The sequence below is a fragment of the Hylobates moloch genome, unplaced genomic scaffold (genome assembly GCF_009828535.3).
Source record: "Hylobates moloch isolate HMO894 unplaced genomic scaffold, HMol_V3 SCAFFOLD_5, whole genome shotgun sequence".
In the NCBI taxonomy this organism is placed as follows: Eukaryota; Metazoa; Chordata; class Mammalia; order Primates; family Hylobatidae; genus Hylobates; species Hylobates moloch.
The window spans coordinates 65,501,253-65,518,805 of NW_026652280.1; the positions used below are offsets into that span (position 1 = coordinate 65,501,253).

At 38.7% G+C, this 17,553-nt stretch overlaps 1 protein-coding gene and 1 long non-coding RNA gene across 3 annotated transcripts in view; one reads left to right on the plus strand and one right to left on the minus strand.

Annotated features, from left to right (window-relative positions):
* Positions 1 to 6,619: 6,619 nt before the first annotated feature.
* Positions 6,620 to 7,569, minus strand: LOC131383471 (uncharacterized). The gene is made up of 2 exons (XR_009213514.1): positions 7,427 to 7,569; positions 6,620 to 6,861 (listed from the first exon to the last, which is right to left on the minus strand). It is a non-coding gene; the product is annotated as an uncharacterized LOC131383471 (long non-coding RNA).
* ARHGAP28 (Rho GTPase activating protein 28) overlaps positions 7,423 to 17,553 on the plus strand; it is a 199,739-nt gene continuing 189,608 nt past the window's right edge. The window contains exon 1 of one of the 2 annotated variants that reach the window (XM_032152778.2): positions 7,423 to 7,650. In XM_032152778.2, coding sequence (XP_032008669.1) covers positions 7,475 to 7,650 — 176 coding nt within the window. In that variant the 5' untranslated portion in view covers positions 7,423 to 7,474. The remainder of the gene's footprint in view (positions 7,651 to 17,553) is intronic. The other variant, XR_009213513.1, reaches the window with a different exon arrangement.

Consider the following 17,553-nt stretch of genomic DNA (forward strand, 5'->3'; position numbering starts at 1 on the left):
TTTTAAAATACTTGTCTCATTATTTTCTCTTTATATAAAATAAATGCAACTTTGTATTCATTCCCTCTAATTTAAACCAGTCTTTCCAGAGGACTTGAGGGCACTGATAATGTATGTAAGATGGAGGGTTTTCTGTTTGTTTTGTTTGTTGGTTTCTTCTTTGAGACAGGGTCTTGCTCTATCTCCCTGGCTAGAGTGCAGTGGTGTGATCATGGCTCATTGCAGCCTCAACCTCCTAGGCTCAAGCAATCTCCCCACTTCAGCCTCCTGTGTGGCTGGGACTAAGAGTACACACCACCACACCAGCTAATTTTTAAATTTTTTGTAGAGAGGGGGTCTCCATATGTTGCCCAGGCTGGTCTTAAACTCCTGGGCTCAAGTGATCCTCCTGCCTCTTGCCTCGCAAAGTGCTGGGATTATAAACGTGAGCCACCCCACCCCACCCCACCAGGTGGAGTTCTGAAAGCAGAATTTGCATGTTCTCTTTCGTAGGTAAGAATTGTGCCTTCATTTCCTGCAAGATAGGGCCAGTGACTATGTTCCCTCAACCCTTCTTGCTAAGACAATGTCAGTCAGCGTCTGCAAGGACTCATGAGGCTGCAGCTGTTTTCCTGTTCTGGTATGAAATGATTATCCTAGCAGCAATTTTGCCAGATAAGCAGCCAAGGCCACAAGAAGCACTTTTCCTTTGTCCATGTTAAAGTTTTGCATAAATGTTTTGTTTTCTTGCCTTTCCTGATGGGGTTAAATGGAATATCTCCATATTTCGTAGTCCATGCAGCTGGTGGCACTTGGGGGCCAGTGTTTGTGAGGCCTCCCCAGGTAGGTTTCATCACATAAATTGAGTGTGACTTATCTCTCAGCAAAGGTTGTGAAAAACCTTTGGAATCCCTGGGTCCAGATGCTTTACTCTTGAGGGTTGAACTCAAATCGTACTTCCAGAAGGGCTGAGACAGAGGACAGCTGACAAGGGAGAGTGAAAGACAGAGAAGGGAACCAACATCTACTGAACATCTAGGATTTGTTTAGTACTGGAATAGGTGTCTTAAAGATGTGATCTCATTTTAACTTCCCATCAACTCTTTGAGGAGATATTATTGGTCTCTGTTTTTCAAATTAGGAAATGGAAAAAGAGAGAAAGTAAGGTGACACAGCCAGTAAATAGTAAGTCATAATCAAGCTCAAACTCAACTCTGTCTTACTCTCTTTTGTCTACCACTCTGCTTCCCGTTTATTTAGAAAGTGCAGTCTTTGTGCACTTGTGATTACCTATTTCACTATTCTCTAATGCCTTATTTGTATGTATCCACTGACAAATTTACAAGGCAGAATGAAAAACTGAATTATCCTTCAACACATTGTAAGAGTAGTTGATGACAATAATTATACACACATATATATTAAGAAACAATAATTCTGCCTTAGTAATTTTGAACTACCTTAGTATTGTGCCTTGAAAATACATGTGACTCCCTTCCTTATTATTTTCATCATCATCATTACATGCTAGTGATATTTACCCTCTAGTATACTAAATAGGTTTATGTAAAGCTACCATAAAGAAACATAAATAAAATCCTTCCTGTTTTTTTTACATTTTACAAGAGGAATATATTTTGAATCTCATCAAACCTTTCATAAAAAAGAAATATAATACTTAAGGACCTAAATTCAGGAGCCAGATTTCCTGGGTTTGAATCCCAGCTTTGCCACGTCCTAGCCTGCGTAGGACGTGGGTAGCCTTGGGAAGTTACTACAGCCAGTTTCTTCAACTATAACATGGAGCTGCCAGCAGTGATACTTATCTCACCTCAAAGGCTGCTGCAAGCCTGTCATGAGTTGATGTTCTGATGTCTTAAACAGAACCAGGGACATGGTAATTGTTCAATACATGTAGGCTGTTTTATTTCTTTTGCATGTGAAAAAAACAGGTCTACAGTTCAGTGACTTTCTTGGGGTGTCATGTTGGTGGCAGAGTGGGTACTGACATCCACGTCTCTCGATTCCCAGTTCAGTGCTGGGCACTGTATGACATCCGAGTAGGACAGCACAGGAAACTCTAAGTTTCCCTCTATCTTTGCCCTTACTCCAAATAAACTGAAAATGCTATCTACATGTCCACTCTCCAGTGTTGGGCAAGTTTCAAGTTTAGCTTCCCCGGAGCCATCATTTACTCCACTGCCTGGCCAGCTGTTACAGCCCTGTGCTGTCATCCCCTAGCACACTGGATTCCAGCATTGTTTGGAATGCCAAAAATGTTAACAGACTATTAAGTCTGAATTTTGAAATCCAGAAACTCTCAAATTTGAATCCTTTTTCATAACTCATTTGACCGCAAGACCTGTTCAGGCCTGAACTTTTTCAGTGACAAAACATCTGAACTGACATGAGGCTGTTTTATAATTTGTATTTGACCCTTATAGTGTGAGGGACACTGCCCCACATCCTGGGGCAGCGGGATACATATCAGTCAAGGTCTTAGCAGAAAGAGATGGGGCACTCAGCCCAGGTGAATAAAGAGAGTTTATTAAAGGGACTATTTATAAAGGCATGGCTGGAGCGAAGGAGTCCTTAATAAGGGATGCTGCAGAACAGCAGAAGGAGTGAGTACTACATGCACCAGGAGCTGTTACCACCCCAGGATCAGGAGGGCCAGGTAGAGGCAGGAGTTACCTGAATTTGGAGAAAGCAGCATAGCAGAGGGTTGCAGTCAGGAGTGGTAGGTAGAAGGATCTAACGTGCAGCAAAATAGCAAAGAAGTCTGGGAAGTCAGTACCTAACCTTACTTCCCCCTCCCTCTAGATCTTCTGCTGGTGCCTCTCTTTAGTGAACCCTCCCTGAAGCCAGAGGCAAGGGAGTTCATAGATGCAGACCACACGGTGAGCCACCCAGGGTATCAAGCAGGGTTGTGAGGTTGGCAAGTGGATCTGGAGGCCTAATGGAAATAGCCTGCATGGCATATTCTATAACGTCCAATATATGCATTCTACCATCTTTCTAAAAGCCAAAAACTCAAGAATGCTTAAAAGAGTTGTATTTTATTAAGTCAACAGCATATAGATATATTTGAAAAATATTAATACACACATGTCAGCTTTTTTTTTTTTTTTTTTTGACAGAGTCTTGCTCTGTTGCCAGGCTGGAGAGCAGTGGCACCATCTCGGCTCACTGCAGCCTCCGCCTCCCGGGTTCAGGAGATTCTCCTGCCCCAGCCTCCCAAGTAGCTGGGACTACAGGTGCGCATCACCAGGCCCAGCTAATTTTTGTATTTTTAGTACAGACGGGGTTTCACCATGTTGGCCAGGATGGTTTCGATCTCTTGACCTCGTGATCTGCCCACCTTGGCCTCCCAAAGTGCTGGGATTACAGGAGTGAGCCACCGCGCCCAGCCACATGTCAACTTTTTTTTGGTTTGCAGTTTTAGTGCCATAGAGACTTATGAGTCATTTATAATAATGCTTTGCTATTGGGGCTCAGAAAACAATTTGGTATTGGGGCTCAGAAAACAAAATGAGGGTCTTAGGAGTAGTCTCAAAAGTAAAAGTTTTTTTTTTTTTTTCCTGACCTTTTTGCTCCTAGTGTCCCAGTCTCATCTTCTAGCCATAGAAACTAGAATCTCTCTTTTTCAAGGCAGGTCATAGAAACCAGAATCTTTTTTTCCCCAAAGACGGCCATAAAACCTGAAAACATTACCCCACTTTTTCCTCCATTGTTCTGTATAAAAATTGGACATGAAGTTATCTGACTTACTTGTTTGACTGTAGATTATAAGACTCCCCATTCTAGAGAGAGTCCTGCCCCGTACCCTGAAGGAAGAAATGCATGCTCAGAGAGGCCAAGAAGGATCAAGACAGACAGGCTTTGCTGGGTTTCTCCACTTAGTCTCTTAGCATTAGATAATATTCTTTTTGTCCAATCATATTTCTGCATGGCTCTCCATACTGTGTTGAAACTAAGCATAAAAATCGACAATTTCCCCTATACTTTTGGGTCTTCGTTCTGAAGGATCCTGTGTTTACACATTAAATACATTTTTATGCCTTTTCTCCAACTAATCTGACTTCTGTGAGTTAATTTTTCGGTGAATCTTCCGAGGGCAAAGAAGTTTCCCTTTGACCCTTACATTTGCCTACTCTGCAAGGTTGAAACTACTGCACTAAAGAGTATTATCTCGTTCATTGATTCACTCATTGATTCATATGTTCATTCTTTCAACAAATATTCCTTATTGAATGTCTGCTCTGCAAAACACTACAGGTTCTGGGCTATAAAGACAAAAACAACCCTAGCCCTTCCAGTAGCTTACAATTTAGTAAAAGACACTAATTTGTTGGGAAATAGTAATACAATCTTGAGTTAGCAAGTAGTTTTCATCTCAAAGCTATCTTGCTGGTTTGGGGTTCTATTTTGAGGTAGGTTTCATGGCCATATCTGGGCTCAGTGGAGAAAAATGCTAAGATCTGTTAGCAACATCTGACGTGGGCGCAGCCGTGGAGAATGCACACAGCACAGTGTTTGGCTGACTGTGCTTTAATTACATGGTCGAATGAAATTATTTATTACAATGAAAGTAAGAGCAATTTCCACAGAAGGGCAGAAGGAAGATTGCTTTGAATTAGGAACACCTGGGAGGCTTTATAGTGGTATATAGAGGATTTTTCAGGATTTCCAGACAAGAAATAATAGGTAGCGGCAAAGACAAAGTAAGATCACAGGACAGGCTGGTGTAAGTGGGCCACAGGGCCTTGGGGGTGATGAAGTACTAGGTGATCAAAATAGATTAAGGAGAGGCCATACTAAGGAGTTTGGACTTCAATTTGTAGCAAGTGAGTTACAATTGAGGGCTTTTTGAGAAGAGGATGTTCTGCATTTTAGGAAAATCACCCAAACAGCATTTTGAAAGGGAGTGGGGCTTAAGAGGAAGCTGGTGGAAAGTAATCTTTGTGAAGGAAGGATTGCAGCCGCCTAGTCAGGAGACGGTTACGAGAAGGCAAAGACAGCAGTAGGAATTCAAAGAATGGTTGGCAGACATTTTGAGGAAGAAATGACAGATTTGATCATCAATTGGAGGGAGGAGTCCAAAGTGAAACCAGGGTGTCTACAATGTGAATTCACAAGAGGAGGAGGGCTCCATAGCTGGCAGGATGGGGCGTTACTGCAATGCGGGGCATCTAGAGGCTGTGCTATGGTCAAAATGTTTGCAAGAAAAGACCTTGCAGGTATTTCATATTGTGAGTCTGTAGTTTAGAAAAATAAAAGAAGAATGTTCCATGCCCAGAAAAAGTTCCACAATTCCTTATGGTAATTCTAAAATTCTGTAAGATAAAAATTGCAAGCTTTTATGAAGTTTGGTGTCAAAACTTATTGGGTGATAAACCTGACCTGAACAAATGTCTATCTATCTATAGACTTTATCCTACTCAAAGTCAATATTCAGTTTTTTGTTGCAGAAATAATACACTTAAATGTACAGTACTGTCCCAAATTTACTGGGCTGAGGGTTTTTATATTAAATGGTGCATGCATCAAATTATCATTTAAAAATAAAAAGTGGATATAATTTCTGAAATGTATCTGTTCCCAAGGTTTTAGATGAAGAATTGTGGATATATATCAATACCTACAGTGGTTTTTTAACTTCACATTTTAAGAAGGTATTGTCTTAGTTTTATGCATTGGCATAAAGCACAGTAAATAAACAGATGCCTCTTTTTATCTGAAAATTTTGGAGAATAAAGCATTCTTTGTATGTGTCTTTTCCATACACTCATGCTTAGTAAGTATCTTTGTCCATAAAATTGGGATAATAATACTACCTACCTCATAGAATTGTTTAAACAGCTAATGTACACCATCTAACACATAAGTATGTTAGCAAATTTAGTCATTATTATCTCACCCCTTTAATTAATAAAACATTTTTAAAAAGCATTTTGGATGAAAAACTTGTTTTCCCAACCTCTGCAAGTGCAATGAAAATAAATGTGTCCCTTCTTGATGAATGTAAAGAGCAAAGAGTACCCCCATTTCCTGAAAACCTAGTATGTACTTGCTGCTTTAATCCCATGAGATGAATGTTATTTTCCCCATTTCACAGATGCAGCAACAGAGATTCCGAGATGTTAAGTAGCATGATCAAGTTGCCCTCCAGAAGGGATAGATTAGCTTGTCTTTCCACTTCATCTAGCTCCTAGAGATGTATGGAAGAGACAGCAGATAAAACACATTGTCCATGTGAGTAAAACATTCACGTGGGCCTCTTCCTAGGCATACTTCTGGTTACTTTTTAATCAGCTATAAGAATGTTGTTTTTCCATTTGTGCTATTAGTCCTATGTGGATAAGGACATACTTCAGACTCAAGATTTCTAATGATACCCCTTTTTATCTACCTCGAACCAGTCCCTACATCCTCCCCCACCAACAGTAACTTCTGGAAATAACATCCATTTGGCCTATAATAATAAAGTCTAATTTTCAGACAAGCTGCAAACGGTATCTGTTAATTTGATCATGATTGGGAGGAGGAAAGGGATGTGAGAGTGAGGTAAGAGTCTGGTAGTGGCGCACTGAGGGTGTGGGAGGGAAGCATTCCCTTGGTGTAAGAGGGGATTACCTGACCCAAAAGGAAATCTAGTTTATTGTAACTTGACTAAGTAAACAGCAATGTAATCCAGTTCTTCAATTTTTGATGTGGATGCTATAAATGAGAGAGTGTCATATTTTCTCCCTTTCTTCCCTAGAGCACACATTTCAAACCCGGCCTCTCTCCTCAGCCTGAGGTATGGTTTCTTAGTCTCACTCCTGGCAGCCAGGCAGGAAATGTTCCCAGCCACAGGATAAGCCTCCAGTTGGAAGAGGGCTGGGAGGGGGAGTGAGAAAAGGAAAAAAAAAAAAAAAGAAACAAAGAAAAACAAACTTTACTAGAGCCGCTAGCAGGAGCCCCGAAGGATCCCGGCCGGTTTCCAGTTTCCTAGAAGCGGGGAATCACACCTCCCCCCGCACCCCCGACACATGCGCGCACACTCACACACAGGCGCACACACACAGACACACGGGTGCGCACACACATGCACAAACGCACACACAAGCACAAACACACAGGCGCACACATAGGCCCACACACACAAAGCGCGCACACATACAAAGGCACACAAACACGCACACACAGGCACACACAGACGCGCGCACACACACAGGCACACAAACAGGCACACACGCACACACAGACACAGGCACAGACGCGCGCACACACACACACAAACACGCGCGCACACACACACACACACACACAAACACACACACAATGCCCGCCCCCACTCCAGCCCGTGGGCGTGGTTCCCAGCGTCTGCGAATTCGCGCGCCCGGGGCGGGGCGGGCCTGCCCGGGGGCGCCTGACAGCGGCGGGAGAGAGCGGCTAGTCGCACCTCGGGCCGCGCCGCCCAGCTGCTGACAGCCTCCCGTCGCGCCGGCCCATGCTGGTCCCGGTCTTTGTTCTGGGGCCGGCGCCGAGACATGCGCGGCTGACGATGGAGGTGGAGGACTCGGGCGGCGTGGTGCTGACTGCCTACCACTCGTACGCCCGCGCCCAGCCCCCCAACGCCGAGTCGCGCTGCGCGCCCCGCGCCGCAGCCAGCCACCCGCTCAGCAGGTACCCGGAGCCGCTCGCACCAGGGCGGCGCAGTCGCGCTGGGCTTGGGGGGTTCGCCGTGCAGCTGCGCCTTCTGCCTGGGCGCACGACCGCCGTCACTGGATTGTTGTTTCAAGTTTTGGTGGACTAGATGAGTGAGCCTGGGGTTCTTTGCATTGTCTTTGACTGGAGGTGGGAAACGCTCGAAGGCTCCACCAGCTTGGGCTGAAGTCTTTGGCTAGCAGAGATTAGCAGCAGGATTGAATTCTTGATACGATTTGAGGATAAGTCATGTATATATATATATATATATATATATATATATATATATATATATACCTCATTTCGGCCAAAGTTGCCTATAAAATATCGGGAAATTAAAAAATATTCCAAATGAAACACAAGCAGCACATGAAAAGAAAACATTAAAATGCATAATCCTAAATCCTCAGAATACTCCTTTTGAGAGCTTGTTCAGTAACTGCATGCCTGATTTAAAAAGTAGGTTGAGAAATTCTCTAAAACGTACACCTCAGTAGACTTAAAGACAATTTTATTTCTACATGTTAAAACCTTTCAATTGTATAAAGGCATTGGTGTCGTTATTTGATTACTGCTAATGTCAACTCTATGCTGTCAATGCAATTATATTTCCTTTTGGTCAAAAGTCTATAAGCATCTCATCCTGTACATTTCAGATTTAATCAGGGATCTATGTTAAATTACTCTATCAACCATTTGATGAGTGATCAACCATTTGATGCAAGATCAAGGCCAATGAGACTTTCATTAACTGAAACAAAAATGTTTAAGTGGGTAGACAAAAGTAGTATGATGAGTGAGATGGTTTGATATTTGATACATATTTGGGGGAATTTTTATTTGTGTAAATGTGACTATCTCATTGATGAGTGCTTTTCTTTACAAGGGGGCAGTTTGGTGTGTTTTCATCATGTTTATTTTTAATCATTTCTTTTATCTCATACTTTTAACTTTAGTTGTGTGATAATGATTACTTGTTTCCTAATTTAATTGATTGTGATTTTAATTGATTTCCTAATTAACAGATTGTGACTTTATTTCAAGGAGTATCTTTTTGGCTAGTATCCATGAGAAGAACAAACTACATTGGCAAGAGATCTATGTTGGGCTTGGCTAACAAAGAAAATGTTGTTTCTTTCAAAAACAGCAGGTTGAGTGGAATCTCATTTTTATATAAAGATGGTGGGAAAATAACATTTTTTTCCAGCTTTAGGAGTTGTGCATATACTTTTAAAGGCTCCTTAAAGATATAAACTGGCATTTGTCTTTAGGGTATTTTCTAAACATAATTATTGGCTGTAAGTACTCAGATTATGACTAACTAAATATGCGTGTGTGTGTGTGTGTGTGTGTGTTTTGATGAAAAGTATGGGCCAAGTTTGTCCATTTCTTAAACGGTTCTAGTGTAGCTGTCCTGTCTATGTCTATAATTCCCAGCAGCTGTCTCAGAGCGCCAGCCAGATTGTGCCATTTGGGCGATTTGAAACTACATCCGTTTCCAAAGCAAACTAGAAGCAGAAGTTCTATTAACTCAGCATGTGGTCTTGTGGAATGATAATACATGAGAGCAAGCGTTACATGTCAGAGCTAGTATTTCACCTTAAGGTTGCCAATTAGATTCACGTTGTTCCAAGTTTGCATTTTTGGTGACTGCCCTGCACTCTGTCTATGGGAGCCTTGGTACCATTGTTCCTCTGTTGCAGGACCCCCTGGCCCCCTGCAACCCAATCACAAGAGAATAGCTTAATTCCTTGGTTCCCAGTAGAAAAGCAATCAAAAAGAGGTTCCTGTATTTACAAAGAACCAGAGGACACCATTAATCATGGTAAGTCTGATAACAGAAATAATCAGGCCCAAGTTATTAACCTTTGACTCACTAACTAATGATCAATACTTCCTTTCAAGCCAAGAAGCAAGATCATATTGTTCTACTTCTGAAGAAAGCACTCTCTCTTTCAAGAATACCCTTTCCTTTAAATTGCTTACACATTTGTAACCTATTTGTGGAGCAATGACCAGAATGGCACTAGAAAGCGTGGACTTTTGTATCTATCATTATTTTTTAGCTCTTGGTGGCATAGGTTCAGTTCAAAGCAAACCATTCTTTTTTATTTTCCAGACCCCCACTACCCCTGAGTTTATATGTTTTTAAGGGTTTTTTTCTAGCCTTTTCCCAGTAAAATAGAATATAATATCTTTCTATTTGGTCATTTTTTCCACTATGATATCCCTAGAGCAGTATCTGGTACATCCTAGTAGCCCAATAAATATTTGTTGAATAAATTAATGAATTCCTGCCAAGATTACAAAATAGCCAAGATAAAATGGTGGGATTTTTAACTGCCAACCTCAACCTGTTTGTACCTCCATGGCCAGCAACGTGTTAGGCATTTGGGTTACAAAGATAAATGGGACATAGTCCCTGCCCCAAGAATGTGGCCCTTTACCTTTCAAATCAGCAAGACTTTGAGAAAAAAAGAGGAAATAAGTGACAATATTTCTACAACAAGAGGCTTCGGATATAAATCTGGATTTTTAGCTAACCACTTAAAAAAAAAAATTGAAGGACCCAGCAGCTCAGGCCTGCCCTGCTGCCTGCCATCCCTAGCTGAAGCTGAGCTGCTCCATCATGGGGGCTGCTGTGCTTGTTTGCTACACTCTCCCTGTTTCCCTTCAACACTGAAGCAATTTCTTTTAGGGCTGCTCATTTTATTTTATTTTACTTATTTTATTTTGTTTTCATTAAGTAGCCAGTGAAATGTACTTGTCAGTTACTCAGGCTTGAGGTCAGATTGGCAGACCCTGACTCTACACCAATTACTACAATGTGGCCTTGGGCAATTTACTTCCGCTGCTTAGGATATTGACTAACGCAAAGGAAGCACCAGACATATTAGCTGTACCCCTACCGTTATCACTTTTAATCAGGTGTTGTTGCTGTAAAGAGGAGAGTCAAACATTTTTGGTACTTGCATCACTATCAGAAGTGGACAAACAAAATAAGGTCAAGAAAGCCTTGTTTGTCAAGAAAAAAAAGGGGGCCATTTAAAACTCAAATATCTGAGTTTTATAGCTCCGATCTTGCAATTCCGAAGAATCAAAGGGATCACTCATTCTTACTTCATTTTATAAATTAGTTAAAACTATGTATAGTTTCATAATAAATGAATATGTATAGTTTCATTTATTCATATTTCATAAATGAATATGTATAGTTTCATAATAAATGAAACCACCTGAAGTCATATAAATGCACTGGCCTTTAGAGGGAGTTATGTGTACCTAAAAGATTCTAGGTTGGGATATATTGACAGTAAGGAATCCTCAGATTTAAGTTCTTTTTTTAAAATCAATATTCAGAATATATAAATTAATATGTTGATTTTTAATATATAGATTATCCTTTGTCCATCTTGTCCTGTTCTGATTTTGCTCTTTGAATTTGCATGGGGCAATCTGCTGTGGCATTTAAAATACTGTTATACATATTTCCTTTTGAACCTTTGGGATTCCTTCCCACACCCCCTGTTTCTTTAAGATTTATTTCTTTTTTTATATAATTTCTATCACCATATTCCTTGATTCTAATAGAGTGTGAGGATGGATAGACTTGCTTGTTAATTCTCATAATTAATTCTATTTTCTCATATTACTTTTACCTTTTAAAGTTTTCTTAGGAATTAATTTCAAGGACTCCACAAAGTCTATTTTGGCTATTATTTTTCAGTAGCATAGCATACTTGTAACATGAATTTTAATTTGTTTCTTTGGAGCTAAAAGGCAAGAAAACCATCAAGATACAACATCCTTCTGTCCCTAATAGGCACACAAACTTTTCAGTAGTTTAAAGCAAGAGCATAATTCCCTCAGAGGAAGTTTTAGCAAACATATTTCATTCTCACTTATTTTCCGTTTTGGTCAACTGATTTGATATTACAACAACAACAAAAAAATCTCAGCTTGCGTTTCTGGACAGTTTAGGCTTATTCCTAATGAGGAACACCAATTACCTTCTGTGTTTAGCACCTTTATATGCTTAACAGTGGCAGGGAGTCCTAGTTGGTGTCTACAGTGCATTTCTAGATCATGGGGGATTCAAACCACTGCAAAATTTATTCATGCAGCAAAGAGACTCACAAGTCATAAGTATTTGTTGGGAGGAAGAGAACTAATTCTTTTTTTCACAAAATTGTATATCCACATCCTATTGTAAAGGAAGAAAGAGAATAAAATAACTATAAATTATCAGTTCTGTTAAATGGTTGAAATTAGAATCATGATTTTTAGAGAGGCTAAGCTTCTATTCAGAATCCAGAGTTAGACTATTGACAAACATACAAAATAATTTCCCTGATAAAATGAAACGTAGCCGAGGATAAAGCTAGATTTTGTTTTTCAAGGGTTTCCTGAGTATATACAAATAATGAAGTACAATTTTTTTTAGTGAAGGTAGTAGAAAATGGCCATGATTATTTCTGATATTTATCTAGTTATACCATAAACTTCCCGAGATAGGACAAAAATAGAGGAGGGAAACAGCCAACTCTTCCTCAAAAACAAATATAGAAGCTAACCAAGGTTATCCTAGGAATTCTAATTCTACAGCAATGTTTAAACTTCTGTGAGGGGGCTGTTGTTTCTTAACTATTCTTAATAATAAGATAATTTGATTAAAATGGAATTGATGATTAGAAAGTAAATATTTTATATTGAGGAAAAACTAAATTTAGCAACTGTTAGTGATAGATTTATTGGTACCTTCCTGGACTGAATTAATTAAGAAGACATTTATTTCCAGGTGCTAACTCTTACTAAGCATTTATGTAGGCCTGTATCAGCTTATGTACACATGCACAGGGACACCATATTCTGGGGGATACTAGGTATACTTTCTTGAGAGGATTCAAAAATAGTAATGGAAATAAGATTCTTACTAGACAATAGGTATTTGTAGGTGATTCTTTATGTTATGGTTGAAACCAGAGTTGGTGTCTCTGGTTTCTTTTTACAGTGGGATCCCTGCTGAGCGTAGATTCCTCCATATGCAGAGCTGTTGGAAAACATCTGGTACATTTCCTTTGATGGTGTCATATGGCTAAATATTTGGCCAGTTGCTCTATCCATTTTTAAGCTGCTCACTTCTCCCTGATCATTAATCTCTAATGTATGCACAAAAGTTTAGGGAATTTAGAGTATTGTAGAATCGCCTTATGTAGATGAAGATGATGACTAAAAAGTCGTAACTTTTAACTTTCTATTTTGATGTAATTTGGGGCTTAAGAAACTTGCAAAAGTAGTCCAGAAAATTTCTGTGTAACCTTTACCCAGATTCCCCAAATGTTAACATCTTGCAAAACCAGAATGCCATTTGTGAAAACTAAACAAAGTAAAACTGGTACAATACTGTAAACTAAACTATGAACTATGTTCTGATTTCACCAGTTTTCCACTAGAATTGGAATTTTCCTGTTGTAGAATTGAACGTGGGACTCCACAGTGAATTTTGTTGTATCTCCCAAGTCTCCTGCAATCTGACAGTCTGTCCTTGTCTTTCATGAGACTTTTTGAGAACTGGTTGGTGATTTATAGGAAGTCCTTCAAATTGGGTTGGTCGTTGGTCTGATGTTTTCTTGTGATTAGATTAAGGTTATGCTTTTTTTTTTTTTTTTTTTTTTTTGATCCAAGGTCTTGCATTGTCACCCAGGCTGGAGTGTAGTGGTCTAATTATGGCTCACTGTAGCCTCGACCTCCTGGACCTAAGCAATCCTCCCATCTCAGCCTCCTGAGTCGCTGAGGCTACAGGCACATGCCACCATGCCTGGCTAATTTTTGTATTTTTTTGTGGAGATGGAGTTTTGCCATGTTGCCCAGGCTGGTCTCAAACTTCTGGGTTCAAGTGATCTGCCCACCTTGGCCTCCCAAATTGCTGGGATTACAGATGTGAGCCTTCAGCCTGACCAAGCTTATGCATTTTTGATGAGAAATCTGTGGAAGTAATATTGGATCCCTCTGAGGGCATCATACAGTGGGTATGCGATGTTGACATCTTACTAATGTTGGTGTTAGGTTTGATCTTCGGGATAAGGTGGTGTCTGCCAGATTTCTGTACTATAAAGTTACTATTTTCCTCTTTATAATTAATAGCTACCTTTGGAGAGATACTTTGAGACTATGGAAATATCCTTTTTCTCCTTAAACTTTCCTTTTAGCATTTATCTGTGGATCTTGTCGGTAAAATTCACTAATGTGGTCTTCTAAAGGTGACTTTCTATTTCTCTCGTTTCTTCTACATTTGACTATTTTACATACTATGAAATAGACATCTAGTAGTCTTGCTGATTTTGTTTTTACCTCATTAGCTTTTAAAAAGTCAGCCAAATATAAATAGACATCAACAGTCATTTAATCTACTCTTTTTTCTTTTTTTTTTTTTCAGTTTTGACACAAAGTATAAAAAATGGTTTAATTTTACGTGGTCTGACTTTATGAAAGCTCTAAAGATAGGTTTTCTAATTTTTAAATTTCTGTGATTTTTTGGAAGCAAATGTTTATTAATAGACTCAAAGAAAAAAAATCGGCTGGGTGCAGTGGTTCACGCCTGCAATCCCAGCACTTTGGGAGGCCGAGGTGAGCGGATCACCTGAGGTTGGGAGTTCGAGACCAGCCTGACTAGCATGGTGAAATCCCATCTCTACTTAAAAAAAAAATACAAAATTAGTCGAGCGTGGTGGTGGGCACCTGTAATCCCAGCTACTTGGGAGGCGGAGGCAGAAGAATCACTTGAACCCAGGAGGTGGAGGTTGCAGTGAGCCAAGATCATGCCATTGCGCTCCAGCCTGGGCAACGAGAGCGAAACTCCGTCTCAAAAAAAAAAAAAAAAAAAAGAATCAGAAAGTTGCTAAATTAAATGCTGTGTTAAGAGATTGTAGTTGTTCTTAAATCCCACTTTGCCTAGAGAGTGTTACTGAAACTATCTTTTATTCTTTTAGAATTATCTTTGCACCTGATGGAAAACATTTTCCTCTTACCAGTGTTCGGAGATGTTATGTGAACATCTGCAAATGTATGTTAACTAAAGTAAACATTCTAATTTGCATGTAATCAGAATTTTTTCTCATTCCATCCTCAAACTAAACAATTTTGTTTCTAAGGTAATTGCCATGTTCTTATTTCTCAACCATATGGTCTCTAGATATCAGTTCTAGCCAAGAATAAAAGTAAAATGTTATATAGCAAAGCAGAAGAGGTAAATGGAATGTTTTTCGGAAGAAAATTTTGGAAATAAATTCTATCTATTTAAGCAATACACTTTGCTTTGTTTTTAAGCCTCTTTGGATGAAAATAAAAAGTCAGGCATACCCTTAAATAGTGTTAGAAATGAACCTTTTCTTAATGACTGTTAACATTAAGACAGCATAACTGCATGTGTTTACTAAAGTAAAGGTACCTATTGAGACGTGTAAGTTTGCTTGCTTTACTAATAAATAGTCTATATTGGTATATTGTTTTATTTCCTAAAAATTGAAATTATTACTTATTTCTTCAGGCAGCTCTGAAAGTCTTTAGCAGTACTTTTATTTCTAATATTGTTACTTTTAACATGCTTTGTAATTTACTTTTGAGTAGATAATCAGCTTGTTACAACTATGTAAAGGCAATGCTGTTTAAAGGACTAAAGTGTATGCTCTTTTGTTAAAGAATTTGATAGCATTTATTTTGGTTTCTTTGAGAGTCTTTTTTTGCTTGTTTGCCTTTTGTCTCTTGCTGTGCTCTGGTTATTGAGTTAGTGAGTTTTTCAAATGTATCATTCTTTATCATATGAAGTTTCATATATCATTTCTTTGTGATTACTGTAGGCTGTGCATCAAAACAAAATACTAAAGTGTACAAAAACTTCAAGTTGTTTTAGTCTCTAAAGTGGGAAGTAAAGAGAGTAGATTGTTTTTCTATATATGCATCTTCTTAAATATCTGGGGTTTATGACACATTCTTTGAATATCAAATGTGTTATGTCACTCTTCAATGAATGAATAATATAGATAAACTGTCCATTTGACAGGCAGTTAGTGCCATGTAATTCCAAGGGTGGGAGAACATATACTAAGTATCCCTTAGAAAACCAGCTGCCTGTGTCATGTTACTCTGAAAAACTAATTAAATCTGTGCATTCCTTTTCTGATCTCTTAGTTGAATAGATGATGACTGCATACAAACACACAATACAAAGGACAGGAAGGAGAAACTGGAAACCAAGGACAAAAGTAGTAGGTAGTGTTTCTTGAACTTTCAAACACTTGAGATTTATTTGTGCTACTTTAGCAATTGTAAGTTTGGGTACTGATTATCTTTTATGTACCAAAGATAAATCTTTGTATCTTTGTTAAACTTTGTGGTTAGCCACAAAATTTACTTACATACATTTATAATGTACAGGGAAAAGAATCCCTTTGAAATTTCCTATTGAGTATTCATTTATGAAAATCAATTTAGAAAACACTGATCAATGCATTTGCCTTAAAAAGAAACCACTTATTAGTGTATTTACTTTTATACAAAGGTCCATCAATTATTTTAGGTTTTTGAAGATCAGTAGAGAAATCTGACAGTGGCTAGAAAAAATTCTCAACGTCCTAAAATGACATTATAACCCATACTATGATATTTGATTTATTTCTTTTCTCTCCACTTTTCCTCTCACCCTCACTACAACACAAAAATTTATGTAGTAGCCAAAGTTACATGCCAGTAGTTGGGATTAAATCTATATTTAAGTGGCAAGAGATAAAAAGCAGAAAAGAGAAAGAGAGAGAATAAATAAACGCAGTCAAAGAAGTGAGGACTAAACTTCTCTGAAGGTTTCCTCGACAGCTGTAGCCAGAAGGGTTCTGACCTACCGTAACAAGCTGCCATCTACCACCATAATGCTCATTTGGTAATCAGTCATGCCCTAATCATGCCCTATGGTCCTGCGATGTTGATTCTTTAAAAATAAGTCGTAGCTTTAATCAGAGCTTACAAATGAGGCAAGCACTATGCTAAAAGCTTGACATACGTTATCCCAGTTATTCTTTAAAACGTTTTGTGACACAGGAAGAAATTGAAGCACAGAGAAGTAACCCAAGATCACACAGCAAGGAGAGCCAAGATTCCAACCCAGTCTCTTCTAGAACTGGTGCTTTTAACCTGTTATTTAAATCTTGTAACATTATTAATATATTATGGATTTATTGTTTCTCTGCCTCAATTTGATTATTGAGAGCAGGGACAATACCGGTATAGTATTAGCAACCAGCAGGAGCAACTTCCACATAGTAGAGGTTATAAATATTCAGTGTTGATTTAGTCTTTCATTTTGCAAACATTTCTATTCTGTTTTAATGGAATAAGCATAGAAGTGGGTATGAATGGATATATGAAATTGATTTAAATATAATAATATATTTGAGGACTCGTTATCACTTGAAGGACGTTCAATAATAGGATTTTTTTCATTTATATTCCTACCCTTCACATAGTCTTATTTAAGACTATATTTAACAGTATTTAAAACTAGACAAAATGTTCTAGAGCAGACATTCAAATTGACAAAGGTTTCTCTCTCTCTCTCTTTCAGAAGGAGGGCAGGTTTTAATCCTTTAATCTTTAGGTTTATGTTCTTAGTAACTAGATCTTATAATTTTTCACTTTAGTTTTATTAATTGCCTTTTTAACTACTAAAATATATTTCTATAGTTAAAAACATTTTTTTGCTTAATTCCTTACAGTATGATTTATACCATAAGAATTCTTTTTTTGAGACAGAGTTTCACTCTCGTTGTCCGGGCTCGTGTGCAATGGTGCGATGTTGGCTCACTGCAACTTCCACCTCCCGGGTGCAACCGA